This window comes from Scomber japonicus, chromosome 15 (genome assembly GCF_027409825.1).
Source record: "Scomber japonicus isolate fScoJap1 chromosome 15, fScoJap1.pri, whole genome shotgun sequence".
NCBI classification, from domain to species: Eukaryota; Metazoa; Chordata; class Actinopteri; order Scombriformes; family Scombridae; genus Scomber; species Scomber japonicus.
In genome coordinates, this window is record NC_070592.1 from 30,329,931 (window position 1) to 30,347,229 (window position 17,299).

Sequence of the window (17,299 nt, forward strand, 5' to 3'; positions counted from 1 at the left end):
AGCAAAAGGCCAAATACACAGCACACACAATCATAACATGGTCAGAATAATTTAGTCAGATCATAATGTAGGGTAGTGATTGACATTATTGCGCTTATTGGACTTACTTTTGTAGAACAAAGAAGAAAGTTCAGTGTCAACATTAGGCAGGCTGCATAAATATATTAGTAATATACAGCAGACAGCTGCAGATATCCCTCTTTTTACACCCACAAGTGTGCAGTGTAAGAAACTTTTCCTTAGTAGTTTATCCTGATAGGATGCTTCCAGCGCCAGTGGGACAGCTGTCGCAGTGGCAACATGCATTTCTTTACAAACAACAACTCTTTTCAGAGCACACTTCACGCTCTGCGTGGCTGCAACAATCAGTTGAAACACACAAGTCATTCTTGTATTTACACTTAAAGGGGATGCTTTTCCATACTTTCAGTCATATAAGTTATAATGTCAGATGGTCATATTAAACATGACCAAAGTGTCAAATAATGAGGTAAACATATGAAGAAGTAATCCCTGTGAGCAAAAAGCACTACTTTGCAACTCGGATTCCAACAGTGTTTTGTAATTTCAGTTTGTGACAGATTTCTTTATATGCTCAACACACAGTGCCCGAGTTCAATGCTGCACTCTGCTTATACATATTACATTATGGCCTTTTTCCATTGTTGGATAATCATGCCAAGCCATGACTTGAGTCGAGCTGGCACACTGAGTGTTTTTCCATTATAACAGCAGGACAAAGTAAGATTAGTAGTTTACCTGTTGGATGTGTGCCGGTTGTCCACAGCTCTTCATGAAACATCATCATCACTGTGGCTGTTTCTGCTTGTACTCCCAACATTATTTCTAACTGACATGCTCAACATAGAGCTCCAAATATCTCTGTATGTTGTTGTGCCAGTTGTTTTTTTAGCACCGCTAATGAAGCTCTGCTGATTCAGTAAGAAAGGTGTTTCATTGCTTTAAAGTCTCCCATTATTTAGTCAATTAAAAGCTTTAATATGAAGCAGTAGAGCAGAAAATGTTGGGATTCCATCACCAGTAACATCTAATATGGCTGCCCCTTGGAAGTGCTCACAGGAGGGGGTCCTTACAGAGACAGAAGCTAAGAATGCTTGTTAGAAACAGATGCTGAACTGAGGGACAATGTAAAGGGCCAGTATAATGGCGCTTTTCCACTACACAATTCCAGCACGACTCTGTGTTTCCACTAGGGATAGTACCTGGTACCTGGTACTTTTTTAGTACCTGCTCTTCTGAGGTTCCAAGCGAGCCGAGCCGATACTAAAATGTGACGTCAACAGACTGCTGGCCACTGATTGGTCAGAAGAGTTGTCGCTGGAAGAGTCTTGAGCTGTCCCACACAAGAATCAACCCAGCATTTTTAAATACCGGCACCAGTGTTACAGCCATATGGCTCAGTTTTCTTGCTTTGTGTGTGACAGAAAGCTACATACAGCAGCAAGTACACCATCGCCTCCATGTCCTCCGTTGTTTATGTGTTTGTGTCGCGTACAAAACAAAGTCACAGCAGTTACACGGAGCCGTGCTATGACAACCCCGCCCACGTTGAGTAGGTACCTTTTTGTAATGGAAAAGGTCGTTCCTGGAACCGTGTCGAGTTGAGTTGAGCCGAGTCGAGTAGTGCTGGAACTGTGTAGTGGAAAAGCGCCATAAGATGCATAAAGATAAAACAAGCATAAGAGGTCCCCTTGAAAGCCCAGAGAAGGTCCATAAAGGTGATGAGGTGAGAATGTAGAGGGGCAGAAGCTGGTGTTGTCTTACAGGAAAGCACTGGGGTTGGCTCTGGGATCCTTCTGGTTCCTGTAGCGATATGTGAGCCACATTCCCAAAATCTGACAAAAAAGACAGTGACAATGAAATAACAAGTATTGTGTGTATAGTAAAGTCTGATTTATCTTGTTTCTGTGTCATAGACCTCCTACTCAAAAACTATTAAAAACATATCAATGAGACACACCGCTGCACTGGGTGACATGTTCCGTCATTACCATGAACACACACACTGTAGTTTATTTTGACTATTCACTATTTAGTAGACTGTTTCTACTAAAACTGTTACAACTCCTGCTACTACTGCAACTGTATACTACTGTTGCCGCCACCACTACTAATTCTACTACTATTACCACCACCACTAATGTTACTGCTACAACCACTACTAATTCTACTACAACTGCTGCTATCACTACTACTACTACTAATGCAAGTAGTACTACTACAACTGATGGTACTGCTACTTCTGCTATACTATTTTCTCTGATACTGCTATTGATACTACTATATTATATATTACTACTACAAATAATACTTAAACGACTAATGCTGAACTCCTGAAATGGCAGGCTTACCTTCACAGTTATGGTTATAAGACATCAAATACAAATAAATGACAAAGTCTACAGAGAGATTTTTTTGCTGCTGGTGGAACCACTAAGTCTGATTATAACTGCAGTTTAGTTTTAAGATCTCACCTCTGTGAAGCTGAAAAAGAGTCCTATTCCTCCTACAAAGCGGAGAACCCCTCCGGCATGTTCCTGGATCATACCTGCACATGGAAAGCAGGAGTGGTTGGGGAAACAGGCCTGTGGGAGAACAGACACAGATTATCTGGGAAAATCAGGTAAAGTCTTCTGAAAAAGCAGGTAAAGTCTTCTGATAACAGGGTTACAGGTTACTGCTGGTAATATCCTACTCAATTAGAAAGCATCAATCTGTTTTGACATGCTGCCATGTAATGGACAAGTAAACAAACTCACAGCATCACAGGTGGTGTTGGGGTTGACCTGTTTGAAGCCGCAGCAGTTGAGGCTCCTTTCCACGTCTCTCTGGGTGCTCTGGGAATTATTCCAGCCAACCTCTAGCAGGTGATCCTGCAGGACATGGACATGAGGAATGCCACATACCTTACACATTGGTGTTTACTTGACAGCATTCTCACTTCTTCTGCTTTTTAAAGAAAGTATTAATAGTGCAAGGTCCTAATTTATACAGTATCACTTTTCAGGATTATATTTTTACCACTATTTCCCTTTTTTCCCTTTCCCTTTTACCTTTCTGTACAATCTGCTTTGCCTTATTGGTGGAGGTTGATGGGACTGTATGTTGCCTGAGAAAGGAAGACTCATTAGGTGTGATATGATAATGGCAGGATCATATAAGGAAATAAAACAAAGTGGTTCATGATAAAGCTTGTATTTTACTATTTATTGGACAATTGACAGTGAAGTGAGTGGAAACTATGGGAGAGAGAGATGGGTATGACATGCAAAAAGGTCCCTGGCTGGGACATCACAGTTTTATGGTGTCCACAATAACCATTTGGCTAAGGGAGTGCTCCTTGACAAATTATTTTAAGAATCACAACATTATTGAAAAATGTCACTGAAATCTCAATGATGAATACATTAAACCAGCAAGGGTTATACCAGCAAGCTATATAATGTGATCTTCAGAAGTAACTTCACTACATGACTGATTTAGTTACTCGTGTTCTTTAATTCATTCTCAATCAATTATAACATTTTAGTATATTTGTGTGTAATTCTTATGTATATCATTTCCAGGATTTGGATTTTACTGCTGATGATAAATATTCTATTTGTCGTATGAACCTAATGATAGTCTGTGTGAAATCAGTGTCACACTTAAAGACTGCAAACAGTTTTTTATTCAAATTGTACTGCAATTATCTGACTTTGTCCTTCATCATTTCTTATCCGTCAAAGGCACTAGAAAGGTGAAGGGTATGTCTGCTTTCTGCAAGAGCAGAAGTGTGCTCTCAACTCATCAAAACTTTTAATAGTGACCACAAATCAAAAGTCACTTTCTTAAAAAGGGAAGATGACACTCATTACTGCTAATCAGCTGTCCTGGATTAGTGGCAATGGATGGTGTTACCTGGGGTTGCTGAGGTTTTTGTCTATGTTTACTATTCAGATTAATGTTTTTTGAATGGTGGCTCCTGGCTGAGGCGTTATTGCTCCTTTGAGACAGGCAACACAAGGAGAGGGACAAAGCTCTCTAAAGTGTGGTATTATAATGTGGTAAATTAAATACCACCAGTCAAGGATGTTTAATTAAATTTTGAGTTGAAATATCTAAATTGCACTTCTGAGTATAAAGTAGTAGGCTATTTAATAATTCAGGGCAGATATATCAGTCATTTAAATTGACAATTAAAACTATGATATAATGCAAGCTTACAATATAAATATTAGCGGCTGAAATTACAAAGCGACTTGTCCACAGCTACTTTTCCACAATGCAAACTGACTATTTATTCATTACTTTTATTCATTTATTTGAAATATTGGTGATTTGGCTCCCTAGCTAAGACTCTCCTGGTGAGTTTGGCATCTAATTCATGTCAAATCATTTATTTTTTAGTTTCTGTGACAGTGCGCGACAGCGTTCACAGCACAGGTCATTTTCCTCATTCTTTGGCTTTCTCAGGACCTTCAACTCCACCACTTAAGGCTGATTTATGCCTCTGTGTCAGACCAAAGCCGTAGCCTGATGTGCACCTGAAAAAAATCCTGACTACGTGGTTTAACTCCGTGGGTAGAGCACCTGCCCCATGTGTTGAAGCTACAGTCCTCATTGTAGGCGACCCCGGTTTAAAAATCCTGCGCTGAACGGTCCTATCCTGTGTGTCATTCCCCCCTCTCTCCCTCCAGTTTCCTGTCTCTCTCTACTAACCTGTACATTAAAGGCAAAAAGCCCCAAAAAATATACTTTAAAAAAAAATCCTAACTACAAGTCACGGCAACGTGGACCGCAAGGGCTATGATTGGTCTGGTCAAAGTGTCAGTTCCTCCGGCAGTTGCTTTATTTATTAATAATGAACCGAATGTATGTGTTTTCTGTTGTTAGCGCACATAGCGCCAGTGGTGGGCAGTCAGGGCCAGCAGGACCTTCTCTGCTGGCCCTGTAACCAATAAAATGAAGAGTGTATAAAATGTCTTTCTTGAGTACTTAGTTATCAGTTTCAATAGTGTAATATTCACAAAATTACTTATAGTTTTGTTGAGGCTAAACTGGAATTTCCTACTTTAAAAAATTCACTTAAACACCTCACCATGATTTCAGCTGGCGGGGGCCAGCAGTACAGATACTGCTAGCCTTTTGTTGAAAGACCACACATCTGATTCATAATAAGCATTAGTGACAGAATCATCAGCCAATCAAATTTTGACGTTCAATAACAGTACGCCCTCTGGGCCTAGCAACGTGTCCTGGGCTACCACCAATGTTTGTCATAAATGTCCTACGTAGCCTGAGTGAAAAGAAAATGGCTGCCACTGTCGATGCTGAACCAGATCTTGTTGCCAGTCTACTGAAAACACCTTTTTCAAGGCGTCCTTTTGGAGACAAAGTTGAAATAATTAAGGAAGGAAGACCAATGCCCAAACTGGATTCACTAACAAAGGCTAGCAGCAAAGGTTTTGTGCGCCATTTCAAAAATTGCAACTACAAGCGCTATGAGTGGCTAACAGCTAGCACCGAGCTCAACAAGCTATTTTGTTGGCCGTGTTTACTTTTTAATACCAGTAAAAGGACATGGAATGATTCTGGCTTTGACAGTCTGAATAGCTTCACCAAGGCAGCTCTTAAACACCAAAGGTCCAAGCTCCATATGATGTCAGTTGTACACTTGAAAACATTTGGTGAATGTCGGGTGGATTTGCAGCTGGATGAACAGAGGAAGCGGGAGATCAGCGTCCACAATGAGACGGTCAGAAAAAACCGGGACATCCTTAAGCGCCTTATCGACTGTGTCATCTTTCTGGGACAACAATTGTCTTTCAGGGGACACAATGAATCCAGAGACTCACTAAATAGAGGCAATTACTTGGAGTTATTAACATTGTTAGCTGAGCATGATGCTGACTTGCGGCATCATCTTGCCACAGCCACAGTATTTACAGGAACTTCAGGAAAAATTAAAAATTATCTAATAAATGCAGTGGCCGAGATGTTAAATGATCAAATCAAAGAAGAGATTAAAAAAACAAAGTTTGTGGCAGTTATGGTCGACGAGACCACTGACTTCAGCAACACAGCACAGCTCTCATATGTCCTCAGATACGTGACTGAAATGGGGGTAAAGGAGAGATTTTTAAAGTTTGAGGACGTTACAGGCAAAAAAAGAGCCCATGATCTTGCAGGGTTGGTTCTGGATTTGCTTTAGAGTTACAACTGTAAATCAAAATTAATGGCTCAGTGCTACGATGGAGCAGCTGTCATGGCATCGCTGCTAAACGGAGTACAGGCCCGTGTAAAAGACACAGTCCCCCAGGCCTTATTCGTGCATTGTTATGCACACACTTTGAATCTTGTGATGTCACAGGGAGCATCAAAAATCAAAGAGTGCAAGATATTTTTTGCAAATCTTAATTATCTGTGTTTTTCACGCATTCTCCAAAACTCACCAAATTACTGAATGAGTTTTGTCAAAGACAGCTGCCACACGTCACGCTGGTGAGGTGGAATTGTAATACCAGGCTGGTGTGCACTGTCCACGAAAAAAGCTGAGCTGGTTGACCTTTTCCAGCACATCCTTGACCAGGCTAAAGATTTTGACCTGGAAACTGTACACTGTGCATCCGGACACCTGGCACAGTTAAAAAGTTTCGACTTCAGTTTTTTTCTCTTTTCTTTTACTGGCATTTTCGACATTGCTGATGTGCTATTTAGGATCCTATAAAGTGTTGAAAGGGAGCAAGAAAAATTCAATGACATTTTTGACAAGACTGCGCAGGCTGTGGGGCAACCGCGGAAAGACAGATGCGCACGCTCACTTCAGACAGCTTTACGCAGCTGTAATCGACAACATACTCGCACAAAGCAGGAATAGATTTGAAGATCACAAAAGACTGATGTTTGTTGGATTGCTGGATTCCGAGCAGTTTCAAAAATTCAAGCTCACATTTCCAGAGGCAGAGCTTGAGAGTCTGATGGAGAACTATGGCACAGAGTTTGACCTGAACAGACTCAAAGCTGAGCTCAAAGTAATGTTTAACATGTCAAACTTTCACGGTAAAAGTATACGTGATCTCCTGACTTTTCTGCAGAGGACAGGCCTTGCAGACAGTATGACAGAACTTTATGCACTCACATGCCTGATCCTTACAATCCCAGTGTCGACAGCCTTTGTAGAGCGCTTGTTTTCGGCTCTCAAACGGATAAAAACCTACGCAAGGAACTCAACTGGACTTTGGCATCTCTCTCCATTGAGAAAGAACTGCTCAACTGATACGTTCCGTCGACAAAGAACTTCGAAAGGACAACGACCGTCGCTCCGACGCAGAAGCATAAATCAGCCTTTACACTCTAAATAATAATGTGTGTTTCTGTTGATCTATGTCTGAAAGTGGGACCTTAGTCTGACAGCTTGTGAAGTTCTTCTTCTTAGTCTTTTGTGTCATTTTCATGAATGGAGCTTCTCTAAAACCTGCTGGACATCTGACCTTATATGGTGTTTTGAGTCCGTCATTCAGGTTAGTTTACTGTTCTCGGGAACGTGCGCTCAATTAGAACAAGTGGGATTCTTCATGTTTACAAAGGTCATTTACGACTGTTTCCTGGTGATACAAATGTGGTGAATGAGATGTGGCACACTCATGAATTCCATCTCATGATAAAAGTACAACAAATTTTAGAAAAAAAAAATACAAACATGTTCTTGCATTTGGCCCATTCACCAATATCTTCCAAAGTTGTATCTTAAATTTGTTCTTATGGTCCTAAGAAAAATCTATGTCAGATTCATGATGTTCTGGTTCTTGATTGTATTACACACGTATTCTTAAAATGATGAATCCCATTGTCCTCGTAAATTGAAAGTTTGTGCTAGGTGATCCTAGTTAGCATGGCCAAACACCACAACAATTACCATACAAGGGAAAGACATTGCAAGGCAGTGTGAACACAGTAATTTGACAAGAAGTGAAGAATGCCCAAACAAAAGTCTCAAAAGGGTGGAGCACTGGACCCCAGACATAGAAAACCCTCAATAGTTCTGAAGTGAGGTACTACATGAAGTGAACAGAAAATTAGCTGCTATATGTAGAAGTGTCAGTAATGGATACAAAACATAAAAACATGCATGGCATGCTATTACTCATTCAGTGAACACTGTATCTGGAGAAGGGAATGTAGCTGATGAAGTAAACAGATGGTAAAACAACGATAGCCAAACACAGAAGACAGATGCTGACCACTGTAGAGTATGTGAACTGGACCAGCACATAGGGGCCATTACTGGAAAGACAGCTCTCTCGGATGTGCCATCAGCTGAACTTTCTCAGAATCAGAAGGTAACTGAACTTACTAGTGTAAAAACATATTAGACACAAATTATTATTAGGGGCCGAGCCGAAAGGCAAAAGCGAGGACCCTAATGTATTTGTATCATTTCTTATTATTACGGCCTGAGCACTGAACTTATTGTTTCCATTAGGATTATTAGGGCCCAAGTGCTGACCAGCACAAAGTCCTTTTGTATCCATAAGGACTTCAGCCCTATTGTTTTTCGAAAAGTTATTATTATTAGGGGCCGAGCGCTAACAGGTACAAAGGCCTTATTGTCCCTGGAGGGATTATTATTAGGGGCAGAGCGCTGACTGGCACGAGGCCCTATTGTTTCTGTGTATCAGTTTTGTCAGTATCATCTACAGACCTTGGAGATGAAAAGTTATTAAAATTCCAAGCGGGCGTGGCCAGGTAGTGTGCTGATCCCTCAACTGTTTATCGCCACATGCTGGTAGTTTTTGGTATAGTTAATTCTCTTAAGTTTCATTTTCTCACCATGTGCTCAGTTGATGAGCTAGCATTCTCTTAATGTTACACAGCGCATTTCAATATCTCAACATGAAATTTCAAAGCCTTATAACTTGACTCCACATGCTCTAATCTTTTCCAAAGTTCATATACTTGTTAAGTGTCCTAGTCTGAAGACATGTACAAGGTTATATTTAGTGACAGTTGTAGCGCCACCTAATGGTGACAGGAAGTAACATGCGTCATTCTTTGACTAATTACTCCCAGAATCTTAAGTCAGTACTCCTGAAATTGACACATCTAATACATTAAAATACCGTTGCCATGGAGACACACTCTATGCCATGACGATACGATTATGTTTTTGAGGGGCAAGGGATGCCTCTACGGTCACGAAACTTAACACACGTCTGGACTGGTGCCAGGCAACATTCTATATAGGTCAATTGCATGGGTGTGGCTAAATGGCAGTGCCCCCCTGAAAATTTCTAAGTTGAAGCCCTGTCTTCATATTTGGCATAGAAGAATGAAATTTAAGAGGCATATGTATTACACCCAGAAACACAAAAAAGCCATTTGGAGCCATACCCTAACAAGAGTCGGCCATCTTGTAAAAACTGTTTGGCCATTTCCAGGCCTTATATTTTAACAAATTCGTCTTGCATTGTTTCCATGAATTTGTTCTGCTGGACTGTTTCTGTAGTCTGACTTAAGCAGGATTTACCCATAAATGATAGATAAACATCTCAGCCTCTCACAAGAACCAGGTTCTTTCTCATTTTACTCCAGGCCTACAGTATTTCATTTTGAAATTACTCTGTATGTCCATCAATATTTTGCTTAAATGAATACATCTGTAATTTGCTATAAACTGGTTTAAAAGGGGAAAGTGCAGATTTCCATCTTACCTGTTGCTCTCTGTTAATGGCCAAACAGGCACTGGAGACAGAGAACTGTACAATAAACACCATGAACAGGATGATCATGTACTAAGCTTCACTGTCAAGGAACAACTACAAATATGCATATCACACAAATAATTATGTTGACAGCAAAGCAAAAGGTCATTAAAACACTATGCATGTGCAAAATTAACTGAAGTGTGTTAGGCTATGCTACGCTGGATCCTATTACAAATGCACACATGAATGGAAAATTGACTTTTCCAAACCACTAAGATTAAAATGGCATATGGCAGTAGATTACAAACAGCTTGTGGGTCAGTAACATGACTTGGGAAGCGATAATTCCCAGATACACACCTATTTATGTAAATATTCTAAATGATTTGTGTAGTTGAAATCAAAATTATTTAGCTTTGCCATTTAGAAAATAATAATAATGTCCTGTTAATTACTATCTAACTTAAGATACTTTAGATTACAGTGTAATTATAATATTATAATTACACTGGATTATATAATTATATATAATTATTATATATTATTTTGAAATAAGCCAACATGTATAAACGTAAATGTGTTGCAAAATGTGAGAGCTTCATGCAGACTTCATGAGAGAGCTTGTAGAATATGATTTGAGAACAAAAATCGGAACTTGTATTAAACATACAAGTTCAGATTTTTGTTCTCAAATCATATTTTCATAATTTTCACCTGTATAAAATATTCACACATGAGCTGAATTTGGAGTCACTGAAACAAACAAAACACATGAGAGGCTGTAGAGAACATGCAAACTTGTATGTTGAAATTTAGAATATAGAAGATCTCCCCTACACCTCACCCCCGACTCTGCTCTCTTTATACTTATTTATATATCCATGAGCTACAAGTGAGTTTTGCAACACATTTATCACAAGAAGTATTGTTAATAAATTCTCATGTCTGTGTTCAGCATGGAGCCAGAGTTGGTACAGTTAGGTACAAAATAGCTATATAATATAATGCTCCCTAAAACCACAAACTGATGTTGTCACATTTCTAATGTTAATTTGTAAGCTTTAGAAGTGTTGGCATGTGTTTTGTTGAACTCTGAACAGGATAGCAGTTTTCCCCTACTCTAAGCTCAACTAGACTAACCATATCCTAACTTCAGCTGTGTCACACATGAGATGAATATCCATCTTCTCATCTCAGTCTCAGAAGGACAGTGAATTTCAGAATTTCCAAAAATGGTGAACTATTCATTTAAAGGCTTTGAAAGCTTTGAGCTTTGAAAGATGTTGTCATATCACCAAGAATCAAATCAAGACTCAAGTTATCCAAAGAACAGATCAATCAGTGATGTCATTAACACCTGAGGGAAAATACCTGCGGTGTGATATTAAGGCCCTGTTTATACCCGTCATTAATATGCATCTCAGGTGATCCTATCACAAGTGGACATGTGTCTCGAGCCGTCTTGAGCTGACCTTTGGGTCCACGATCACAATTATAACATCAGTTATAAAATCACACGTGTAAGATTTTTTGTTAAGGTGGGCTAATGAGATAAAAGCTAATAAAAATGTTTCAAGAACTAATACACATGTGTGAGCTATTCCATATGTTCAGATTACTCCAACCACGTACATCTGTGCTGGTCTCCATTCTTTCAACTGTTTAACAAAACAACTGCCATGTCCTGCAATGATGACATATTTGACCACAAATGATATGTGGTCAAATGCATTCCAGACCACCTTGGCAAGTGGTTTGAGTAATCACATAACAATGCGTCTTAGAGGTTGTTTACACTTATATTTAGTGCTGCTATGCACTTGTGATTGACATACCTGAGACACATGCTTGCCAGGTGTAAACAGGGTCTTAGCTTGTGACCAAAAGTGCAACATGCTTGTAAAGTCTGAACCCACAGAGAGCAGAAGTGATTAAATGATGAATTGCACCTGACATTTCCTGTGTGCTAGTATCAGAAATCACATTAGAGTGAATGCCATCTTATATAAGCTTTAACAAGCAGCCATGATGCATGAGCCAAGTGAAGGATACAAAGAACAGCAGGACCTGGTGGTGTTTCATGGCCCCGATGAGGCCAGCCAGGGCCACGAAGAAAAGGAAGACTCCCACACCGATGATGCCTCCCACAACCTGGAAACTGGACACCAATCCAAACCACTTCCCCCATGCTGCAATGCCAATCATCAGCAGACTCACCATCTGCAGAACAGACATACAATCTGAAAGCTATCACAAAAATATGATTTGTAATATATGTACAACACAGCCTTTAAAAATGCCCACAATGTCTAAAATGTAGATATACTAACATGATGATGTGATAATGATGTTATCAGTTTATTCAGATTTGGCCTGTAGACTTGAAATCTTTAACAGAATACCTGCATTACAAACTGGCGCTTTCAGTTTGGGCATTCACCAGGCAGAGAGGTTCTAATGAAAAGGTGCAACTGAGTTGCATTATAGGAATGGTATGATTCAGCATATTTGGATTCAGCTTGGCCAATATAAGGGATTAGTCAGGAGGTGTTGTTTTTTGCTACTTTAATTTTGAACATTTTTCCACCACTTTTTTAATTCCATCTCTTACAACTTCATGGAAGTATAGCCTACTTAACTGTTTAAGTAAAATGGTACTCATTTTGGGAAATTGCTTGCTTCCTTGGTGAGCACTGGATGAGAAGATTGATATTTATTATTCTCATCTGTGTGTTGTGTATGAAGCACATCGTAAGCAGCAGGACCTGTAGATGTCTCAGTCAATCAATCAATCAATCAATCTTTATTTGTATAGCGCCAAATCACAACAAAGTCATCTCAAGGCACTTTACACATAGAGCAGGTCTAAACCGAACTCTTCAGATTTTAATTTTAAAGAGACCCAACATTCCCACATGAGCAAGCACTTGGCAACAGTGGCAAGAAAAACTCCCTTTTAACAGGAAGAAACCTCAGGCAGAACCAGACTCAGAGTGGGAGAACATCTGCCTCAACCGGTTGTAGTAGAGAGGAGAGAGAGGAGGGATAGGATCTTTTATCCCTCCTCTCTCTCCTCTCTACTACAACCAGAAGCACAATGAAAATCAACAGAATATGTCTTCAAGGGAGGGGAGGTTTGTGTTGGTGATGGTCTATGCAGTGTTTATTACTCTCTGTGTTTTTTTCCTCTCAGCCTTGGTGCAGCCAAGATGCCATTCATGTTACTGAATGTTAAATGGACTGTATAGCGTTTCTTAAGTCTTCCAACCACGCATATTCACCCATTCACACACTCATCATAAGGTGATGGCAGGTGTTGCCTCGCAGGATGCCAACCTGCTCATCAGGGGGAACTAACATTTACTCACACATTCACTCGTCTTGCCCAAGGAAAACATCGACATGCGGACTGGAAGGGCCCTGAATCGAACCACCGATCTTCCGATTTGTGGACGACCTGCTCTACCTCCTGAGTCACAGCTGCCCAAAGTTCCTTGTGTTTTTATTCACTTTAATTAAAATAGAAGAATAGTTTTGAAAAGTAATCTCATTTGATCTTCATTTCTAATATACACAGTGGTGAAATGAGCACATTTAGCCTACTCAAGATGTTACTTATTTTTTATACTATTCTATATTTCACTGAGAAATGTCCTTTTTCCTACATCACATGTGGACTATGACTTCACAGGAACTATGAAGTGTTGGAACCTGTCGGTGTCATAAACATGCTTTTAGTAGAATATTAGAAACCATGACGATAAGAGATGGAAAAGCTTAACAGTCGGACGTCCTCTGCAATGTCAGAAAAAGGGCGGTGGGAGGAAACGACATTAAAAGTTGTAACAGCTGGACCCATCTAAGGAACCAGGTGGCATTTGTTTTATCTGGTGCTGATGGACACATTGAGCATCTGATTCCAGACAAGGTACCACAGTGAATAATTGATTAAAGCAGTGTCTGAACTCATCACTGTGTTACAGCAGGAGGTTTCCTTCACTGTATTTCCACTATGACCGGACAGAAAAAAACACTGCGACTATTGGTAAAAACGGCAGTATAATGATGATCCATTCTGTACATTCTACTGTGCATCTACTTACCACATTGAGGATGTTGAGCGCACACAGAGAATGTTTGGAGCAGGTGAACCCAGCGCAGCCCATCTTGTTCAATAAATAAATACAATAAACTCTTGAATACAGTGGTTAAATAGATATATCTGCTCTAAAATTAGATCCAGAAAGCCACACAGGCTATAATTCCACTCCCCCCTCAGCAGCAACTCTAACCTGGTAATAAGAATGATGTTTGATACGTCATACGTTAACAGTAACTAAGGGAGGGGCATAGAGGAAGTGAGAGAACAGGCCTTCAGCATAAAAGCAGGTACATTTTTATCCAAAATGTGTCTGACCACTGACTTACAGATCATTACTGCCACCATGAGATAATGAAAACGCGTCGAGGTGTTTATTACATATATATTTTAAACACAAAACACACACACACACACACACACACACACACACACACACACACACACACACACACACACACACACACCTCTCTTTTTCTTCTTATAACAATGTTGTTATCACCAATCAATCTTTATTTACATAGCGCCAAATCACAACAAAAGCCATCTCAAGGCACTTTACACACAGAGCAGGTCTACATCGTACTCTTTAATTTAATTTAAAGAGACCCAACATTCCCACATGAGCAAGGAAAAACTCCCTTTTAACGGGAAGAAACCTGTGGAAAATAAAAATGATGGCAAATATGGAATGGCAGCATAAAATAAATAAAATGCTCTTGATATAATGAGGATGTAAGGAGCAAAATGTTTGCATTCACATAACATTATTGACACTGATTATTTATTGCAAACACGTCATAGTGTCACCTGAATCCCATGCTTTTATTTTGAAGCTAAAATTCAATAATACTCAATAGTGGTCAGCGTGTTCATAGATTTGAACTTAATGCAGTGAGAGAGGCGCTCTAGAGCACCTAGCCCGCTGATTGGCTGCAGGGAAGTCCTGATATTTCTTCTGAAACATGTCTCCAGATGGAATCAACTGATGAGTCGTTTCGTATTTTCAAGGTTATTTGCACAACTAAGTTATCCTCTATGGTTTTCTAAATAATATAAATTATATTTTTAACCAGCATAGACTGCAACCAGTGCAAGTTCACACTTTTCATGAACCAGTTCAAAGTTCAGTTCACACATGTTCAAAGTGAACTGTTCACGTTCATAGTTCACCATTTTTAATTTTGAACTAGTTCAAAGTTCAGTTCATTTTTTAGGTGAGAAATGAAAATGAAAGTCTGAACTTGTTTTTCAAACTATGACTTCAATCACTATGCCTACCTTCTAGCCTAAAACTCTTCACTGTAGATCTTAAAATCACACAAAATTTGCATATATATTATGGACAATGGAAAAATATTTTTGTTTTTGGTTTATTTGTCTGTTGCCCCAATACTGTTCCTCTAGAAAAGGACCGGAAATTAAATGTATCATAAAAAAAACATAATAAATAATTTTAGTGTGACAGAAGGGCATCTTTGTCAAACAGTTTGAGGTACTAACGTCTCAGATTAAAGTGCTGAAATACTGCTTATACAGACAAAAAGGCTATGGTGTCATACTGCAGTTGAACAGAAACTCTTTTTTTACTTTTTATCAACTAATGCAATGTAGTAGTAGTAGTAATGTAAACTAGGAGTCCCTCTGTAGTGGGAGGGTGAATACTCTCGAGTAAACAAATATGAAAAAAAAAGTATTCTTATTCTGCTATGTTCCATTAATGGTGTAACGTGGAATTAACAGTTGGGTAGCAAGAACAAGTGTTGCAATAGACAGCTTAACAAATCAGTGTCTTACATGCATTTGAACAGAAAATATCTTTATGGTCTTATTTTTTTCACCATGTACCTTTTTTGAAGCTCTGTGGCACTGTCTCACTGCACTATTTAAAAAAACCAAACACACACACATAAGGAATCCCAATGTTGCAGTAAGTGATAAGCAGTCCACAGGCTAGGCCTCCTGTTTCAGTCCAAACTGTTTTTTGTTGGCATTTAATAGCAGTTGCTTTTCAAAGTTGGCATCTCCCAGTCTGTTTCTCCTGGGCCTAAATATCTGGCCACCAGTGCTGAAGAGCCTCTCCACTGGAGCACTTGATGGGATTGCTGTGTTATGTTTGATGAAGAGCTTTTTCAGTTTGGGTAAGAGCATGTACTCAGTAAACTCATCAGTGGTCGGGGCGTCCAGGTAGATGTCAACCTCAGACTTATTGATGGTTGATGGTTGAGTCAAAGTGAAGAAGTTCCTGCAGAACAAAGTCTGGCTATATGGTCCAGATTTCTTGCTGGAACCTGAAAGTGAGTGGCCAACACTGGATAAAAAATGTTTGACCACAGAAGAAGACCCAGAAATCAAGACATGTGCTCGAGTGATCACGACCGGCACACAAGAGAGCTATGACACAATCAACAAGCTTATTGCTTACTACTCGACATGGTGACGACTAAAAAGGGCTGTTTCTCAGAATAAAAGAGGCACTAATGCTACTGAAAAACAAGAGAAAAGAGCTTGAAACAACAGTCAGTCAGTCTAAGAACAATCCTGAAAACCAGAAGTTCAATCAACATTTCAGCAGCATCCGTTGTCACTTGAGGAGTTGTTTGAAGCAGAAACAGAGCTAGTACAGCTAAGTCAGCAACAAGACTACAGGGAAGAAATCTGAGCTCTAAGAGAGCATGCTCCAATCAAGAAAAAGAGCCAGATCAACAAACTTGCAAGATGGTATACTGAGAGTTGGAGGCCACCTTAGTAAAGCTGCAATGCCACAAGAGGCTAAACATCCAGACATCCTCTCTAAAAGTTCACCCATAGCCAACCTCATACTGCAACACATCCACCAAGAAGTTGGACATTGTGGTCGCAACTATATGTTGGCACTTGGCAGTACTGTGAGAAAAATATTGGATCCCTCAAGCCAATTCAGCTGTGAGGAGGATTATCTCAAAGTGCATTGTGTCCATTGTTGTGTGTTGTATGTGAGTCTCTAAAATATATAAAAAATAATAAGAAAAGTATATCTGTTCAAATTTTATTCCGAATGTTTTGATTGAACATGTCTGTCAATTAAACCAGTTTTATTTATCTTTAAAAAAAATATTATTGTTATTATTATTGTTATCATCATCATCATCATCATCATTTTTATTATTTATTTTTTTCCTTTCCTTTTGTTTTTCTTATTTATACTTTACTTTTACTTTTTTTTAAAAATGTTTTTATGAACTGGAATGTCTGGTTGTTTCCAAGTTCCTGCCCCACTTTTACCATAATAGCTGGAGAAGCTGTGCCCTTTAAAATAGAAATGCTTGGAAAAAATGTAACAATCCTCAATATTTCAGTTACAGGTCTGGGTCCAGAGTGAAGGGAGATATCTTTTACACAGATCATAACTACCTCCCTTCTTCAATCACATCTGAAAACATGTCTGTCAATAGTAATGCCATTATTCAGGACCTCAGGGAAAGTCATTTTTCAGTCAGAACAAGGACATCAG

General features: G+C 39.4%; 1 protein-coding gene across 1 annotated transcript; it reads right to left on the bottom strand.

Annotated features, from left to right (window-relative positions):
- Positions 1–1,781: 1,781 nt before the first annotated feature.
- tspan13b (tetraspanin 13b) lies at positions 1,782–13,873 on the bottom strand. Its single transcript, XM_053333736.1, has 6 exons — positions 13,811–13,873; positions 11,760–11,927; positions 9,714–9,794; positions 2,781–2,894; positions 2,496–2,606; positions 1,782–1,856 (listed from the first exon to the last, which is right to left on the bottom strand). The coding sequence occupies exons 1-6, from the start codon at positions 13,871–13,873 to the stop codon at positions 1,782–1,784; spliced, it is 612 nt and encodes a 203-aa protein (XP_053189711.1).
- Between the last annotated feature and the right edge of the window lie 3,426 nt (positions 13,874–17,299).